This window comes from Macrotis lagotis, chromosome X, assembly GCF_037893015.1.
Source record: "Macrotis lagotis isolate mMagLag1 chromosome X, bilby.v1.9.chrom.fasta, whole genome shotgun sequence".
Lineage (NCBI taxonomy): Eukaryota > Metazoa > Chordata > Mammalia > Peramelemorphia > Peramelidae > Macrotis > Macrotis lagotis.
Genome location: NC_133666.1, coordinates 412,185,606 through 412,206,087, shown reverse-complemented (window position 1 = coordinate 412,206,087; position 20,482 = coordinate 412,185,606). Strand labels below are relative to the sequence as shown.

The following is a 20,482-nucleotide window of genomic DNA, read 5'->3' as shown; positions in this document are numbered from 1 at the left end:
TTTTCAAATCTGTAAAATGAACCAGAGAAAGAAATGATAAACCACTTCAGTATCTTTGCCAAGAAAACCCCAAATGGGATCATAGAGAGTTGGACATGATTGAACAACAACAACAAAAACTTGGCAGCACTGATCCAAAGCATGAGTGCTTGGGGGTTGGGTTGCAGGAATTTGAGGTCTTATTTTTGAAAGATTTTTGTGGGGGAGGGAAACAGACCAACTCCTATCTGCATCATCTTGGGGTTATCTCATTACCATATCCAAATGATCTCAAAGTTATCAATAACACTTCCAAGTTGCATCTCTAAATGAACACTATCTTTTGATGGTCTACTGCCCAGGTACAGTGGAGATCTGGATTTTGTTTGGAATTTCCATATTACAGGATTAGAACTTCAACAAGCAATGCCTAGGTGACTTCTGCTGATCCAACACCTATTGCCAATATATGATACAGTTTGTAAATTATAATCCTTTATTCTTTGGGATGGTTTGTACATGACTTCCTAGTTCTCCTTTATAGTTTTATTTCCTATTATTTCTCCTTCACATTATAACCACATTATTATACTGACTAGGTGTGGTAGTCAGGGAGGCCAGAACAAGATTCAGTTTTAACCCATCCTGTCTCCCTCAGTTTCTTCAACTATAGATTGGGGCAATAAGAGCACCTGCTTAGGATTGTTGTGAGGATCAAATGATCGGATTTTAAAGAGCAGAAGAATATAGTCCTTGGAGCATAATAGGTACTTATTAGATGTTTGTTTTCTCCTTTTTTCTTTTATTATTTATCTCTCTCTCTCTCTCTCTCTCTCTCTCTCTCTCTCTCTCTCTCTCTCTCTCTCTCTCTCTCTCTCTCTCTCTCTCCCCCTTTGTTATTTTTGCAATGCAGGGGGATTAAGTGACTTGCCCAGGGTCACACAGCTAGTTAATTATCCTTCCTTCCTTCCTTCCTTCCTTCCTTCCTTCCTTCCTTCCTTCCTTCCTTCCTTCCTTCCTTCCTTCCTTCCCTTCCTTACTTCTCTCCAACTAAGACATTTCACCTCACGGTCTGAAAGTTTTCTCTATGTCCAAACATGAAAAATACTTAAGTCAGCAGACTCAGACAAAATAGTCTATCTGGTCCCAAATTCAGTCTTTGATTTAGATTTAAGGATGGTTTCTGGAAGAATGAAGTACTTTCTATCCATGAGTAAACCCTAGCTTAAACACTCCTTTAGTAGTGGAAAAAGTAAAGTTGGTGACTTTAACTCCCATATTGTAAATGGTGCAGTGCAGAGTTCTCTGAAAAGTCATGTTCTTTCCTCTTGTTAAATCTGTTGTTTGGCTGGGATTTTTTTAAGTTCAACCAAGTTATTGAATGGTCCCTGAGGTAATATCCCTATGGCATATTTCTTCCTGGAACAGGTATTCATAGCAGGAGCCAAATTCCTTGCAGGTTTCCTACCTCTGGGGTGACTGGAAAGACTGGCCATTAATCTGTCTACCTCTTACTGTTCTCAGACCTGGCATGACTATGCTCACAATTTAGTTTCAGAGGTCAGATTATAGACTATAAAAGACTAAATTCCATTTGTCTATTTTGGGTTTTTTTTGGTCCAGAAGGAAAAAAACCACTCCAGTCTCCATGGATTTAAGAACTAGGGGGTGGCTAGGTGGTGCAGTGGAAAAAGCACTGGCTCTGGAGTCAGGAGTACCTGGGTTCAAATCTGGTCTCAGACACTTAATAATTACCTAGTTGTGTGGCCTTGGGCAAGCCACTTAACCCCATTTGCCTTACAAAAACCTAAAAAAATAAAAAGTGACATTTTTGTTGGCAGTATCTTTGCTTTGTGTGAATGTATTTTATTTAATTCTTTAGATAAGAGTTTCCCCTCTGTCTACTAGACAGTCCATTTAGGTGGGACATTGATGTACTAGAGAACATCCATAGGGAGAACTAAGATGACAATGGGCCCTGAGTACCTCCTATAAGAGAATGAAGAAACTTGATGATGTTTGCCCTTTGATCTTGAAGAAGACCAAGACTTCAAGGAGGTGATGCCATGTCAAGCATGCGAATTGGATTTGAGTGAGGGGGTGCTGTGTTATGTAACCAGCCTCACTTTCTCCTCCAGAGTCATCTGGATCCAGTGGCCAGAAAAGAATCAGGACAACTAGAGAGGACCCTGGATGTGAGGCAATCAGAGTTAAGACTTGCCCAAGGTCACACAGTAAGTAGCAAGTATCTGAGATTGGATTTGAACTCCCATTCTCCTGACTCCAAGTACTCTATGCACTGTGGCACCCAACTACCCTAGGGATGCTTATTCAAGAAAAATAAAAGACTTCATTTAATAGGAGTGCTATTATATGGAAGGATTAGATTTACTTCATTTGCTAGGTGGCAAAATAGACCACTGGCCTTGGGGTCAGGAGGATGGGAGTTCAAATCTAGTCTCAGACACAACATTAGCTATGGGACCTTGGGCAAGTTACTTAACCCTAACTGCCTGATATTTAGGGTTATCTCCAGTCATCCTGATTCACATCTGACCACTGGACCCATATGGCTCTGGAGGAGAAAGTGAGACTGGTGACTTAGCACAACTCCCCCCTCACTCAAATCCAATTCATGTGCTTGTCATAGCATCATCTCCCTGATGTCATGGTCTTCTCTAATAAAGGACAAACACTATCATAGGGCAAAGCCAAAACCAAAAGCAATGGGTAAAAATAGAAAAGGTTTTAACTTGATGTCAGAAAAATCTCAAACAGACGTTCCTCAAATAAAATTGAGGGGGGGGGCAATGGTTTCTTATTCATTGAAAGACTGATAACAGGAGATGATCACATGATTATTGTTGTTGAATCATTTCAGTTTTATTCAACTCTTTATTACTCTATTTGGGGTTTTCTTGGCAAGATGTTGGGGTGTTTTCCTTTTCCTGTTCATTTTACAGATGAGGAAACTGAGGCAAACAGGATTGAATAACTTGGCCCAGAGTCACATAATTAGATGATGCAGTGGATAGAGCGACTGGCCTTTGAGTCAGGAGGATGGGAATTCATGGTGACTTAGCACAACTCCCCCCCTCACTCAAATCCAATTCATGTGCTTGTCATGGTATTATATGATGTCATGGTCTTTTCTGAGATCGAAAGACAAACATCATCTGTAAAATAAGCTGAAGAAGGAAATGGCAAACACTCTAGAGTCTTTGCCAAGAAAACTACAAATGGGATCATAGTCAGACTTGGCTAAATGACTAATAGAATATTTTGAAGAAGGATTAGACTTACTCCACATGCTAGGGGGGGCTCACCTCCCTGATGTCATGGTCTTCTTCAAGAACAAACATCATCATCCCAAATCCTCCAGTAGCCTAATTTGAACTTTACTTGATTTGAACTGTAATCTTCCTGCCTGCAATCCTGACACTGTATCCACTGACCACTTACATATATTATAGTGGAAATCCTATCCAGGTACAGTTTAAACTACATGGCTGCTGAGGACTCTTCTGTCTGAAATTGGCTGCTTCTGTGAGACTTTTAAAAGACTTGGTTTGGCTTACAGATTAAAACACAGGGAAAGAAAATTCTTTTATGAAAAAATGTCAGAGGAAGTCCAGATGAGTCCTGCCCAGATGACGTGAAGAAGTCTTTGAAAGGGGACTATCAGAAACACAAATCTCAGATAACATCTGAGTTTTGATGACTAGAATAGATTAAAAATGAGAAAATCCTTGTGAGTACACACCTATAGTCCTAGATACTAAGGAACCTGAGGCTGGTGGATCACAAGTGCTCACCTGTGGTGGAGCTAAAGCCCATTGGGGAGCAGCACTGATTCAGGACTAATAAAGTGAGCCCTTCGTAGCAAAGAATCACCTGACAGCCCCAGGAGGAGCAAATTGGCCCAGGTGGAAAGCAAAGCAGATTAAAGTTTCACTACCATTCAGAAATTCAGTAGGAGGGTATTAAGGCCTGTGAGTGACCACTGATTTTCCAGCAGGATAAGATATCAAGATATCACCCCTCAAAAAAGGTGACATTCTGGCTTTGAGAACTTTGCTTTAGTGACTTTTTTTTTTTTTTTTGCACAAGGCAATGGGGTTAAGTGGCTTGCCTAAGGCCACATAGCTAGGTAATTATTAAGTGTGTGAGGCCACATTTGAACTCAGGTACTCCTAACTCCAGGGCCGGTGCTCTATCAACTGCGCCACCTAGCCACCTAGCCACCTAGCCACCCCTTTTAGTGATTTTGAAAGGAAGAAAAGAAAGGCAGCAGACATGAGTTTTCTTTATAGTCACCAATTCATTCTTTTTATTTCAAGGCTAATCAAAGGATCTCAAGTATTGGCAGGGACCTTAGATGGCATCTAGTCCAAGTAGAGTTGGACTAGTTCCTTCTATAGTACATCTGATCACTCAACTAGTTCCTGCATATTATATCCTGAAATCACAGATTTAGTGTTGGAAGGGACTTTGGAGGTCACCTAGTCAATCAATCAGCAAGTAGTTAAGTAACTTATATCTGTCTAGGCTAGCACCATGCTACACAAGGAGTATATAAAGACAGAAATAAAAGTTTTTGCCCTCAATGAACTTAGTCTATCAAGGACCCTTTACATGTTGATAAACATGTCTAAAAAAACTGCCTAAAAAGCTGATGTGAGTTTGCCAAAGTCTCACAGGAAGGTAATGAGTGGCAGACCCAATGTCTTTCCACCATGTGATTTTGATGACAGTAATTCTTTTTCTAGTTTAAACAACATCCAGCTGGTCTTTTGGAGATTCTGCATAGAGAGATTTCCCCAGATAGACTATTATTTGAAATTTATTACTTAAATTCATTTCCTTTTCTCCCTTCAAACTGCCCTTTCATAACCTAAGCACAGAATAATCAGTGTTTATTACCTGAGAAAGACGACTTCCATCAGACTATAAAGGATGTTTTTAAGGAAAGGCTAGAATGTTATTTGAATTATCTGACTCATTTCTTTAAATGAAGCCTGGGATTTTGTCTTGAGTATATGTAATGTACTCAACAAAAATGACACTGCTTAATAAATAGAGATGTGGTCTACCTGTGATGATCACTGATTTCATTTCTATACTTTGCAATAATTTTGAAAAAAACACTGTATGTGTTTATATTCAGATATATATATATATATATACATATATATATATATATACACACACACATGGGGTAGGTATATATATATATATATATATATGGATAATAGAATATATACATGTATACAAGTATATTAACCTATCTGAAAGCTCAGATGGAGGATTTGGAATGAAGAAGAGAGGGGTTCAGATTCTGGAGGTTGTTTAAGGAAATAGATTGTATTAAAAACAAAACACCTCAATTGGATTCAGCATTAATTGGAATTATTTGTTCCTTAAATGTTTAGTAGAATTCACTTGTAAATCCATCTGGACTTGGAGATCTTTTCCTAGGGAGCTTATTGATGGTTTCTTCAATTTTTTTCCCCCTGAAATGGAGTTATTTAAGCATTTTATTTCCTCTTCTGTTTATCTGGGTAGTTTATATTTTTGTAAATATTCCTCCATTTCACTCAGGTTATCAGATTTATTGGCATGCAGTTGGGCAAAATAGTTCCATATTATCTCTTTTAATTTCCTCCTCATTGGTGGTGAGTTGACCACTTTCATTTTTGATGCTGGTAATTTGCTATTCTTTCTTTTTTTTAAATCAGATTGACCAAAGTTTTATCTATTTTATTGTTTTTTTCATAAAACCAACTCTTAGTTTTATTAGATCATTGGTTGTTCTTGCTTTTAATTTTTTAAACTCTTCTTTGATTTTTCAGAATTTATAATTCGATATTTGGGATTTTTAATTTTTTTCCTTTTCTAGCTTTTTGAGTTGCATACTCAATTCATCCATCCATCTCTTTTTCTATTTTATTGATGTATGAACTTAGAAATACAAAATTTCCCCTAAAACTGCTTTGGTTACATCCCATAAATTTTGGTATGATATCTCATTGTTATTATTTCCTTGGATGTTATAGCTGATTATTTCTATGATTTCTTGTTTGATCTACATTATTTCAATAATTTGTTGTTTGATCCACTCATTCTTTCTTTTTTTTTAGTTTCCAATTAATTTTTGGTTTTACCTTTCCATGCTCCTTTTTACATATAAATTTTATTGCATCATGATCTGAAAAGTATGCATTTATTATTTTTGCCTTTCTGCATTTATTGTATGTTTTTTTATGCCCTAGTACATGGTCAATTATATAGGTACCATGTACTGGAGAGAAAAAGAAATATTCTTTTCTATTCCCCATTCAATTTTCTCCAGAGGTCTATCATATCTCAATTTTCTAAGACTGTATTCACCTTCTTAACTTACTTCTAATTTAGTGTTTAGATTTATCTAATTCTGAGAGAGAGGAAGATTGAGGTATCCCCCTCTTATTTAAGTTTTGCTGTCTATATATCCTCATAATTCATTCAGCTTCTCCTCTAAGAATTTGAATGCTTTACCACTAGGTGCATATATATTTAATAATGATATAACTTCATTGTCTATGGATTCCTTTTAAGAAGATGTAGTTTCCTTCCTTATCCCTTTTTCTTTTAGCTTTTTGCAAGGCAAATGGGGTTAAGTGGCTTGCCCAAGGCCACACAGCTAGGTAATTATTAAGTGTCTGAGACCGGATTTGAACCCAGGTACTCCTGACTCCAGGGTCGGTGCTTTATCCACTATGCCACCTAGCTTCTCCCCTTATCCCTTTTAATGAAATCTATTTATGCTTTTACTTTGGCTGACATCAGGATCATTACCCCTGATTTTTTTGCTTCTGCTACTGACTTTTTTTCCTTCCACTGAAGCTTAATATATTTTGCTCCAGCCTTTTACTTTTATCCTGTGCATATATCTCTCTGCTTCAGCTGTATTTCTTGTAAACAACATATTGCAGGAGTTTGATTTTTAATCTATTCTGCTATCTGCTTCCATTTTATGGGAGAATTCATCCCATTCACATTCACACTTAAGATTACTAATTCTTTATTTCCCACCATGCTTTCTTTCCCAATTTATATTTTTCTCTTTCCTTCCCTCTTATTCTTCCTCGTCAATGTTTTGCTCCCTTTCCCCCTGTAACTTTTCTTTTAAATTTTAACTTTCACTTTTATCAGTCCCTTCTTTCCCTTTCTTTCCCTTTCCCCACCTATTTCCCTATAGGGTAGGATAGAATAGATTTTTTAAAACCCAATGGGGAATATATGTTATTCCCTCTCTGGGCCAAATCTATTGAGTAGGATTTATTCAGTGTTCACACTCTCTCTTCTTTTCCTCTAGTATAATAGTTCTTTGTGCCTCTTCACTAGATATTATTTATCCACTAATGCCTAACTTTGTCTAGTAGAGTCCTTTTTATGTTTTTATTGTTTTAACTTTGTCTTGTACATGCATCCCCTTTGTCAAAATTTACTCCTTTTATCTGTCCTAATAGAAGTGCTTTTCTCAAAGGTTGATTGAGAACCAGTATTGCCTCATAATCACCTCTCCTGTTCTATATCATTAGAAATACACTTATCAAGAGTCATAAATCAAGGGGGGAAGCTAGGTGTTGCAGTGGATAGAGTACTGTCCCTGGAGTCAGGAGGACCTGAGTTCAAGTCTGACCTCAGACACTTGATAATTACCTAGCGGTGTGAACTTGGGCAAGTCACTTAACCCCATTGCCTTACCAAAAAAAGTCATAAATTGTATCAAATTATAAACATTTTATACTTTTTTACTTTTTTAAGTACCCTCCATGGGCACACAATCTTCATGAGCATCATGCAAAGCCAAATCATTTCATTAACCAATTATACCCCTCCCCTTCCAAGCAACCCCCTTCAATTGTAGCCAAAGTGTTAAAGCAAGATCTCTTCATGTCCAGTCCCTCTAAGTGCACTCTCTGCCTTCTTCTCTATAGTACTCAAATCAGCCCTACAACCCTCTCAAACCAAAGTATTGTGTACACTCCCTTCCTCTGTCCCTTTAGCACCCTAACCATGGTACTAAAACCTTCATTAGCTAAAGTATAGATTAAGGCAAGATTACTTCCTAATTTATTTACATCCAACCCTTCTAAGCAAGCTCCCACCCTCTGTACCTATTACAACACTCCTTAACTAGTAAAGTAAGATCACTTCTGATTCCATTTTGTATAGAGCCTCTAAGTACTCTAAGTACTAGAACACCCTATAGGTTTCTCTTAAGAAATTTAGAATTAATTGTAAGGCCACCCAGCATAAGGTGCCCTCATCAAAGAAAGTGCTTTGCTCTATGAGCAAGGCAGAATTAAAATATCTCAAAGGAAACATGAGATACATGTTTAGAATAAATACCCAAGGTGTTCAACTGGACTATTTGTGCCCAACCAGTGGTAGAGCATTCTGAGTTCATATTGTTCTGATCAGTTATAGTTAGGCATACTGTAATTTCTCATAGTGATGTCTTTTTGGTCTTCTTCAAAAGAAGGACCAGAACCAACCATATCTATATCCTCTAAATACCATCTCTTCAATTATATTCAACCCTTTGTATAATTGTATTATCCTAAGAGAAATACAATTCACAAGAGTTGCAAGTGTTATCTTCCCTTATAGGGATGTATACAATTTAAAGTTCTTGATTAGCATTATTCCCCCCCCCCCATTCATCTTTTTATGCATTTCTTGAGTCTTGTATTTGAAGATCCAATTTTTCTGTTCAGTTCCAGTCTTTTTTATCAGGAAATTTTGAAATACCTCTATTTCACTGAAAATTCACCTTTTCCCCCTGACAGAATATGCTGAATTTTGCAGGGTGGTAAATTCTTGGTTGTAATCCAAAGTCCTTTGTTCTCTCAAATATCATATTCCAGGCTCTCCAATTCTTTAATGTGGAAGCCAGTGAGTCTTGTGTTATTCTGATAGTTCTTCCTTTGTATTTAAATTGTTTTCTTTTTTGGCTGCTTGCAGTATTTTCTCCTTCATTGAGAATTCTGGAATTTGGCAATGATAGTTCTTAGAGTTTTTATCCTGGGGTCTTTCTGGAGGTGTTCTGTGTATTCTTTCAAGTACTATTTTGTTTTCTTGACCTAGTATATTAAGACAGTTTTCCATGACCGTAGTCAAGGAAAGGTAATTATGAGGCAATACTGCTTATCAATCAACCTTTGAGAAAAGTACTTCTATTAGGACAGATAAAAAGGAGTATATTTTGACAAGGGGGATGTATGTACAAGACAGAGTTAAAACAATAAAAACATAAAAAGGAGGACTATACTAGAGAAAGTTAGGCATTAGTGGATAAATAACACCAGTTGAAGAAGCACAAAGAACTATTATAATAGAGGAAAAGAAGAGAGAGTGTGAACAATAAAAGATATTTTCCAGGCTTTTCTAAAAAAAAATCTAGGCTTTCTAGTAGATCAATAATTCATAAATTATCTCTTCTGGATCTATTTTTCCAGATTGTTTATTTTTCCTAAAAGGTACTTTATTTTTTCTTCAATTTTTTCAGCCTTTTGATTTTGTTTGATGGAATCTTGGTGTCTCATGGATTCATTAGTTTCTATTTGTCCAATTCTAATTTTTAGGGTTTTATTTTCTTCAGTTAACTGTTGTGTTTCCTTTTCCTTGGTTAATTTTACTTTTCAGTGAGTTAATTTTACTTTCCAGTTGGTCAATTTGATGTTTAGCTGAGTTGCATTCCTTTTCCAGTTGGTTGATTTAATTTTTTTGATAAGTTATATTCTTTTTCCAGATGGTTATTTTTACTTTTAAAGGAGTTGATTTCTTTAGTCAATTTTTCATAATTTTCCTGCATAGCTCTCTTTTTTTCTATTTTTCTTCATCTCTCTTCTTTAGTTTTTAAAATCTTTTTTAAGTTCTTTTATGAGGTTTTGGATTTCAGTCCAATTCATAAACTCCTTTGAGACTTCCCACATAGGTAATTTTTCACTTGTTTCTTCTCCTGATGTATCATTTTTATCATCTCCATCTGAATAGTAACTTTCTATGGTTAATATTTTTTTGGAGGGGGTTGCTTATTTTGATTGTTGAGCTCTGCTCTTGAGGTATAGTTCCAATTTTTTGTGCTGGGGCTGGAGTCTTTTCCCTGACTTATTGCTGGCCAAGATGTTGCCCCTGCAGCCCAAGCATTGCCTTTGCTGAGGTTTGCTTCCTCCTTTGTGTCCAGACTTTATCTATGCAGTGGTTTGTTCCCAACCCAGTCCTGTCTGTTGCTCCATTGTTCCCAGGATTCAGACTTTGTCTGAGAGGGAAAGCCTCCCTGCTGGCCTGCTATCTAGTTGCTGGAACCTGAACTGCACTGTAGCTAGAAGTCACCCACTGGCTTCCCCCCCCCCCCACCTAGTTGGGTTTTATTTTCCCTTTCTACCCCCCCAAGACACAGACCTTCACTGAAGATCCTCCATGATGTCTACAATTGAAAACATTTTGATCTTTTTTTTGGTGATCTATAATTTTAATGTCTGTGTGGAAACTTCATTTAATGTTGTAAAGGGAAAAACTCTGGAGCTTGCTAGCATCATGCTACCATCTTGACTCTGCCCTGAAATGTACTTCTAATTTGAATTCTAATGCTTGACATCTCCCTGCTAAGACATGATGTATACACATATACCTCAATCCACACAAATTAATGTTTGGAATATCAAAACCCATTTTTTTTACCTATTGACTTACTTTAAACACCTGAAATATTTTCCAACAGCCTCAAGCTTCTTTAAAACTTATAATTTTAATTGATTTATAATCTTTTGGGGGGAAGAAACTTCTGCCACTTGTTTTTTCAGTTGTTTCTGGTCCCATTTGGAGTTTTCTTGACAAAGGTACTAGAGTGGTTTGTTATTTCCTTCTCCACCTCATTTTCCTGATGAGGAAACTGAGACAAACAGGGTTAAGTGACTCGCCCAGGGTCACCTTGTAAGTGTCTGAGATCAGATTTGAACTCATGTCTTTCTGACCCCAAGCCCATTTCTATTAAGGATCAGGGACAGGATTTAGAACCTAAATCTTCTGTCTCCAGAGCTAATACTTATTCCATTGGACTAACCTTAAGAGCAGATGGAGAAAATTCTGGGTTCTAGAAGTCATAAGATTGGAGTATCAACAAAGGGTAGAGAGGTAAAGAGAAAGGTGTGTTTGTATGTATATTTATGACCACAAACATAAACTTCAATTCTTTAACAGTTTTGTCTAGTGCTAATGCCTTGTGCCCACTAAGAACTATTTCTTTTGTAGTACTGTTGCTTCCTCCTCTCCCTTTGTTGACATGGAGATGAGGAGGCTGGTAGCAATGTTAATGCTGATGTTCACCATGGACATGAGGAAAACTAAGCAATTTATTAAAAATTTAATATATTTTCTTTTTCCACGATTACATGCTAAAATATTTTAACTTTTAAGTTTTGAGTTTCAAATTCTATTCCTCCTTTTCTTCCCCTTCCTGAAATAGTAAGCACTAAGGTATATGATTATACATGTGCAGTCATGTAAAACATTTCCATAGTAGTCATTTTATACAAGAAGACTAGAATAAAAGAAAAAAGAATGAAAGTGAAAAAATATCAGTTCTTTCTCAAAAGGTAGATAGTATGCTTCATCATTAATCCTTTGGAATTTTTTGGATTATTATACATTGCTGAGAATAGGTAAGTCATTCACAGTTTTTCAGCAAACAATATTGCAGGTTTTGTTTGTTTCACATAGCATCAGTTCATGTAAGTCTTTTTTAGGTTTTTCTGAAATCATCCTGTTTGTCATTTTTTTATAACACAATAATAATATTACATCACAATTGTATATTACAGCTTAATTAGCCATTTTCAAATTCCTAGGCATGTTTGATTTCAATTCTTAGATACTACGCAAATATTTTTGTCCAAATAGGTGCTTTCCCCTTTTTTTGGATGTCTTTGGGAAAGAGACCTAGTAATGGTATTGCTGCATCAAAGTTTTATAGCCCTTGGGGCAAGAGGAAAACCAATCATTACAGAGGACTGATTCAGTGTTTACATGAAAAGAGTGGAGCAGTGTGTATAAGCATAAGTGGGGGGTTAGAAAGAGTCAGGCATGACTAAACATTTTTTTTTGTCACCTCTCTTATTTGGCATGCTCACTCCCTCCTTCTGCATGCTTTGCATTCTCCTCTTGTGTGCCTGGTCTTAATCCCATCCATGCTCCAACTAGGAGAATAGGGCTGCATAAATATGAGATTCTCCCTAATGAGGAGGCAACTAGACTCTGAGGAGGAAATAACTAGAATAATAATTTCAAGGAATAATCCACAGGTATCTTCAGAAATCATACAATAAGATTTGGGATAGTGGTTCTTAATTTTATCTTATCCTCAAATCTATGGTCAAACAAAGAAAAGATTGGAAATAAAATATGTTTATCAATTTAAAAAATGTTCATGTAGCTCAGGTTAAGAATCCTTAGTTAAGGTGGAAAAGAAATGAGCCCTGGGTAACTTCTGACTCCCCATTTAGGGACACTGAGTCAGTTGTTAATCTCTCATATAACCATCTTCTCAGGCTATCAATACAGGATCTGCCAGGGCTTCCCAAGACTTGTCAAATATGATGATGAATATCAACTTCTGGTGAGTCATACTTGATGCTGCCAGAAGAAATCTAGAAAACATGGTTAAGCATTATGAAGTCTTAGGCAAAAAAGACTGAAAGCCTTAGGGGCCCAGATGGTATTTTTTATCACAGCTGCTATTCAAAGACAAATGTTTCAAAAGTGAAAGGCAGAGTTGAGAAGCAGTTGGTTAAGAGAATGACATCTTAGAACATATTTTAGATTTTTGGACAAGGAACTAAATCTATATGCATGGCAGGTAAAAGTGTGTTTGCCCCGAGTCTTCACCTAATATCCCTTCCAAACTTGATGCATCTTTGGCTTCTTCTTGTTTCTTGAACAGTAGATATCCAGATCCCATTTATTTTCACTGGCTAGTCTGGGATTTTCTTTTCTCATTTTGGCTTTCTGGCCTCCTTGACTTTCTTTAAAACTAAGCTCAAAACCTTCCTTTTGAAAGAGTTTTTTTTCCTGTTCTCCTCTCCCATTCCACCTCACTCCATTGCTAGTCCCCTTTTCTCATGATTTCCTTCAATTTTTCTATAGATCTTATATGAACAAGGTTGTTTGCATGTTGTCTCTGTCATTAAAAGGGGGGCTCCTTGATGGCAGGCAGTTTTTGCCTTACTTGTATTCCTAGGGCTTAGTAAAATATCTGGCACATAGTTTTTCATTAATGCTTGTTTACTTGTCCCAACTCTGCCTTTAAACATCTGTGTGTCTTAGAGCAAGTCATTTTTCTATGAACTTTGGTTTTCTCATCATTAATATGAAAGGATAAATCAGGAAGTAGACAAGATAACTCCTAAAATTCTGTGATGCTTTGATGCTAGAGAATGCAAATATCAGGAAAATGTGGATCTGGGCAGTAAGATAGATTAGGTAGGCCAGCAAATATTGTCTTTTCCAAAGGGAACCAACAAATGGAAGATTAACTGGAATAGAGAGATGGATCAGTAGTATAATATATACACATATATATGTATATATACAAAACATGTGTTGTTGACTCTTCATGACCTCTTTTTGAGGTTTTCTTGGCAAAGACACTAGGGTGGATTGTCATTTTACAGTTTAGGAAATAGACAAACAGGATTAAGTGACTTGCCTAGGGTCATACAGTTAATAAATGTCTGAAGTTGGATTTGACCTCAGATTTTTCCTATTCCAAGTCTGGTACTCTATTCACTGTATCATATAGTTACCCCTATATGTGTATGTATACATGTGTTTATGAATGTTTTATATGTATATATATATATAATATATCTAATGCTTAACCTAATTGATTTCTCTTGAAATATATCCATCATTTGTCTTTGAAAGAAAATCTAATGTAGAAGATGTTGCTTTGTTTCTTTTAGAGGCAGAGTTCCCCATCACCCTCCAGCCTACGAGTGCAAATGAAAAAACCCAGTTAATTAGAGAAACCCGAAGCTATACCAAAGACTCCTAGATGACCAGCACGCTCAGGTTCATGGGTCCTTCTGGAAGCAGCAGTGATGCGCCTGGCAAATGGAGGGATTACTGAAGGAAAGAGCCCCAACGATGTTGCAAAACCCCAGGAGTCCCTTTCTCATTTATACTTTATTTTGAGGTTAGGCACAGGTGGTAGCAATGTAATTTTCTGAGCATGCAGACTCTCTTTGAGTAGATTTCTAATGAAACAGATTCAATTAGACAAATAAAGGCCTGAAGAGTGTACCTTATGTTCCCCCCACCCCTATCCCTCTGCCCAGAAATAGAGGGTTAGCAGGTTTTAAAAACCAGTGTGCCCTCATTAAAACACAACCTCTGCCAGCCCTCGACTAATAATGGGAGTGTATGATGGGAGCATCTATCTCCCTTTTTCTCTAATAACTAAAAGAAGTCACAAGAACAGACACTGAGATGGGAGAGTTTAGGGGAGAATTGGGGAGAATTGAAGAAAAATTTTATCAACAAGGGTCATTTTCTCATGACAAGAGGGATTTTCTAACTCACTCCCAGTGGGTTTGTATTGCAATGTGCTAATGACATCATTGCAGATTGTTGTTGGGAGATGGTAGCTAGCAGGTAGCTACTTTCATTGATTTTCCAGCAGCTGAAGAATATGATAAGTTTAAGGCTAAAGAGCACCTCACAAAACAGGTTAAGTATAATTTGAAAGGTCTAAATCACCTTGTCAAAAACTGAGATTTGCAAAATACATATTTGCTTCATGATTTCTCCTCTCTATCCCTCCTCATTCCCTCAACTTAGTTACATTAGACCTTACATTCAGTTGGGTCACTTGTTTTGAGCCATGATTCAGAATTTGTTATGAAGTTACTACCTGCAGATGGCCATGTTGCAGGGGCTTTGTAGTTCAGATAAACCAGACCAGAAATGAGAAAGTCATGAGCCAGTTATAAAGAGGCTTAGGGACCCAGGCAGAAATAGAACTGCCCTAAATTCAGGTCCTAAATTTCACAAAACTCTTTATTTGGAGGGTTTGTTTTAGAACTATTTTTCATTCTGAAGGAAAAAAGTTCAGCTCTATACATTAGGGGAGGGAGTATCAAAGGGAGTCAAGTTCTGGCCATTTTCTGATTCAATTACTTCATATTTTAAAAGGAGAGGTGTAAGGGAAGTAATGAGTAGGGGACAAAAATAGTCTCTAAAATTGTATAGGAGTAAAAATGTATTGTTTTAAGAGTTTATTTTTTTTCTCTTTAAAAAAGTGTTATTTTAAACATAAAATTATCTCTCTTGTTATCATTTCTAACTTCCCAATGAAACTACATTCAATTGCTAAATACATGTTGTTATATTTCTAAGCTCATAAGATCTTGGGAAATGTTTTAATTCACTAAAAAGGACCTTTGATCTTGGGAATCAGAAGACCAAGGCTTTAGTTAGACTCAATTCTGCCTCCTTGTAGGATCAAGTGAGGATTTGATAATAGATAACAATCGCTTACATTTATCTGGTGCTTTGCGGTTTACAAAGCAATGTTAGCAATTAGCCTGTTTGGTAGACAAGGCAAACATGGTCACCATTTTAGAGATGAGGAAACTAACCCTGGGAAGTGAATTGACTTATCTAAGATCAAATAATTATTAAGTAGTCAAGCCAAAAGGCAGATCTAAATCTTCAAAGTTTGTCTGTCTTTCCATCAAAACTCACTGCTTTTCTGGTGCTTGAGAAAATTAATGGTGTCATGTAAGCACAGCACATTGCCTTAAGACTAAAAATATGTAACTACTAGCCATAAATGTAATAAGATTGTGTAAGCATACACCCCTTGTATAATATGAAATCTACTTGGAAGGACAAAAAATTCTGAAAAGCACACCCTTGAATTACACTGCTTTCACAACTCCAGTGAGAGCTGACCACAGAGTATTGGGGATCCATCATAGAAACAATTCACTGCCAACCTTTCTTTTGAGAAAACATGTATCTGGTTCCTCCTGTAGCTGGCTCATGAGACTATGCTGCCTAAACCCCAGGTCATTTCACCTCCTGCATAGCCCTTCCCCAGTCTTCAGATGAAGGGTGAGGGCTAGTTTACAATTTAGTCATATGTTGCCCCCTGCTGGTAATTGTAACTCAAACTTTTGCTTTTTTCAATTTCATCTGAGTTCAGGGGTATCTTTATTATAAATAGAGCTTTCTCTATATTGGGACTTTTGGGCATAAGGGAAAGAGAAGGAAAATAGATGGATAGGAAATTTTGGTCCACAGTGTAAGTGACTTAACTTCCAAAAGGAAGATGAGTTGTGGTTTCCACTAATTGGTTTTAGTTATTTTTCAGTTGTGTTCAACTCTTTATGAGACCACTTGGGGTTTTCTTGGCAGAGACGATGCAGTAGTTTTCCAGGCCCTTCTCCCACTCATTTGGCAGATGGGGAAACTGAGGCAAACAGGGTTAAGTGACTTGCCCACATAGCTAGTAAGTGTCTGAGGCCAGATTTGAACTCAGAAAGATGAGATTTTCATATCCCAGGCCCAGAGTTCTGTTCACCCAAACACTTGGCTGCCCCTAACTACCATTCCACAAAGGGCTGATTTCTGGTGTTCAGTGTAGTCAGACAATAAACATTAAAGCACCAAGATACTGTACATAAATCGGAGATAAACAGCAGAGGAATGACACTAGGGTTAAGAGGGATTGGGAAAGATCTTCTGATGAAGGTAGAATTTTAGCTGGAATTTGAAGGAAGTTAGTAAACAGAGATGAAAAGGGAAAAAATTCTATGCATGGAGAAAAGCCAGTGAAAATGACCAGAGTAGGAGATGGAATGCTTTGAGTGTTGAATACCACCCATGTTCATAGTAGACCAATAAATGTGCAGTTGAATGAATAAATGTATTCTGTAAACTACATAAAGAGGAGCCTCCTTTCTCACCCTACGAAGTGTCTGTCTATGTTCATATTCTGAGAAAATGGATCCCTGCAGAAAGTATAAACAATTTAACCAACTATGACTAGACAGAGAGAGTGTGCTAACAATCAGTCCTTTTGTCCCTAGATATGTTACAGAACAGTAAGTATTCTCCACAATTGGTCCATAATACAAATTTCTGTCTCCGGAGGGAAAAGGGCAAATAACCTTAATTTGAGATTGAGGTAGAAGGACTTTTTTTTAGTTTTTGTTTTTTGCTTAAGTCTTAATTGATGTTTTGAGAAACAAACTAAGAAGAAACATCAAATATGGGCAGCTAGGTGGTGTAGTGGATAGAGCACCAGCCCTGGAGTCAGAAGGACCTGAGTTTAAATCTGGTCTCAGACACTTAATAATTACCTAGCTGTGTGGCCTCGGACATGTCATTTAACCCCTTGCAAAAAAACAAAAAAAATACATCAATCTTGTGACATGATTACTTTGGCACAAGGTAGTAAAACCCTAAATCCTGACTAGTACTAAAATGAAATTAAAAAATTTTAAAGACATTTCAATGTGACCTGCACTTAAAGTTTACTTAAATGGTAATGTTCTCCTTGACATGATGGCCTCACATATAGGTGACAATTTAAGACTTTACAATCTCCCTTGAAAGAAATTGGAGAAATTGGCATAATGTAAAGAGTATCAGGAATCAGAGAATGAAATGGGTTCCCATTGTGACTCTGTTGATAACCAATTCTTTGGCCTAAGCCATACACATTAATTAATTGCCACAAAGGTATTGATTGTAGTATTGAATGGTATTAAATGGTACTAAAATAAATGATCTCTCAGATCCCCCCAACTCTAAAATTCTCAAATATTCTCAGGCTAACAAGTTAAGAAGATATAGTTTCAGAATCTAAGAGGTTACTTTTTTTTTCTCAGCTCCCACCTCTAAAAGAGGGTGAAAAAAATAACACACATACACACACACACACACACACACACACACACACACACAAATATACCTACATACACAGGTTCTCCTGAAGTCTTTCTACTGCCTTAAGGAACTAGTCCCAACTCTGGAAGGCTTTGGTGGACTTACATAGAAGTAGGGAAGGTAAAGTACTATGTACAACTTAAATCATTCTTTAAATGTGTATTAATATGATTTTGATATTCCTAAATTTGAAGATGGAATAGTAACTCCACTTCTTTGCTCTAGGTTCTTCAGGGGTCACAGGCATATCTGGGATTTCTGCTAGGATGGAAGTGGGATGAAGGAATTGTAGAGGGATAATGAGTTTTCCTGAAGAAATGTGATGTTGGTGATGATGGTGATGGTCTTACAATTGAGGGAGGGAGACAGTAAGAAGGTTGCCAGCATAACTGAATTTTATAATGTTAAGCACTTTAAACATGTTTCAAATGTTTCTCATTTGTGATTTACTGATAAAGCTATCTGTATGTTTCAAATATACTTAAATATCTGAAGTTCACTGTGATTGATAAATGCTGCTAATAAAGGTTGCTTCTGTGTAAGAACTTCCATTTTCTCTCTCTGTCTTTGTATATTCCATTAAGTCCATTCTAGGAATAGCCAAGCAGTCAATGGTCAGTCTTTGAGGCAACAGATCATTTTCCATGTCTAGTTGTGCACTGGGCTGTTCATTTGCTTGAACTGTTGGATGAAGTCAAAGAGAGTTATTCATTAACACGTATGAGTAATGTTCAAGTAACACCCTTGGATTTTGACATTTAATAACTACTCATTAGTGGTGAGGATGATGATGACAGTGTGTGAAGTCTTTCTCCCTCCAGCTTACTAATGTCAACCTATTTACCTTAGATTAGATGATGAAATGGCAAAGTATCTACTTCTCAAAATTTGTCATGAATCCCTGTTTTCTCTTTTTCCTCATAAATGATATTTCAGTTAATCCATGACTTCAGCAGTATAGGTAAATCTACTAATTTAGATCACAATCCTATCACATTTTTTCATACTAGATGATTCTTATACATATTTTCTCATAAATATCCATAAGGAATTTATTCAGTTTACCCAAAGGTTATCCTTTTGTTCTCTGATTACATTTTTTTAGGTGAGGACCAGTACCCTGCTCAGGTTGTCCATTATCTTTCCTTCTTCCTATAAAGATTAACTTATTGAAACATTCTTTGGCAAGGGTGCTGAATTTGGTGTCAAAGAACTTAGATTAACATGTTGGCTCTGAAAGAAGACAGAAAAGCATGCCCATCACAGGGAAATTGAACAACAAAATGGCAAGTGGATATAATGGAATAATATTTTTTAAAAACTTGGTTAAAATGAAAATATAAAAGGTCATGGAGGAGCCTAGCTTTTCCACAACACAAAAGATACTACAGCATTATATTAAAGGAGATAAATGAGGCCTTTCCAATAAGATAAGGAGGAAAGCAAGGTTATTCATTATCATCATTACTATTTTAAATTGTGCTTGAAATGTGAACTATAGCAATGACAAGAAAAAGAAATTGAAAGAGTAAGAACAGGCAAAGAGCAAACAACATTATTGCATCTTGCAGATAAAATGATTGATTGTTTAGAGACCCCTAAGGGAATCAACTAAAATTAATTGAAATTATAATTTCAGCAGGATAAATCCATTTCAATCATTAGAGCTAATGTATATTACTAACAAAATTCAAAAGCAAAGAGATAAATTCCATTTAAAATAATAATGTAGATAACACTTGGAAATCTACCCACCATGATACAACTACAACTACAATATGAATACAACTACAAAATATTTCATGAAAATAAAGGCAGCCCTAAATAATTAGAGGGATATATTAATTACTCATGAGTAGATTGAACCAACATAATAAAAATATTACCAAAATTAATTTACTTATTCAATGCTGTATCTAAAGGATTATAGAATTGGAGGGGGGACTATATTTAGAGGAACAATAGATCAAGAAACTCAAGGGAAATAATGAAAAAAATGGAAACAGGTCCAGCAGTATTAGATCTCAAACTATATTATAAAACAGTGATCATCAAAATAATTTTATATTGATTAAAAACCAAAAAACTTAATGAACAGATTAGTTTCATAATATATAGAAATAAATCTACCTCTATCTTTTACTTTTAGTTTACTTTCAAAGGTTAGATTTCTAACTCTTACTTTGCATTCTTTCTGAATGAATTGCTTTACATGTATGCATGATGATTAGATTTCAATTCTAATATCTAGCTTTTGACTACTATGTATTTTCCAAAGTAAATCTACTGTCTTTGATCCTAAATTAGAGTTTCTCAGAGATTTAAGTTCTTCTCTCTCCTTTGAACTTAAAGTTTGAAGCTATACATGATCACATTTTTCATCATTTACTCACTATTAAAAGATCCCAGTTACTGGGTCAGGACTCCATGTTGAACAAAAACTGTTGGGAAAACTGGAAAGAAGTCTAGCATAAATTTGGTATAGACAAACATTTCACAC

At 36.3% G+C, this 20,482-nt stretch overlaps 1 protein-coding gene across 6 annotated transcripts in view; it reads left to right on the top strand.

Moving 5' to 3' along the window:
• DNAJC5B (DnaJ heat shock protein family (Hsp40) member C5 beta) overlaps positions 1-14,328 on the top strand; it is a 114,504-nt gene extending 100,176 nt beyond the window's left edge. For all 6 annotated transcript variants that reach the window (XM_074204822.1, XM_074204825.1, XM_074204823.1 and 3 more), the window contains one exon: positions 13,989-14,328. In XM_074204822.1, coding sequence (XP_074060923.1) covers positions 13,989-14,080 — 92 coding nt within the window. In that variant the 3' untranslated portion in view covers positions 14,081-14,328. The remainder of the gene's footprint in view (positions 1-13,988) is intronic.
• The last annotated feature ends 6,154 nt before the right edge of the window (positions 14,329-20,482 follow it).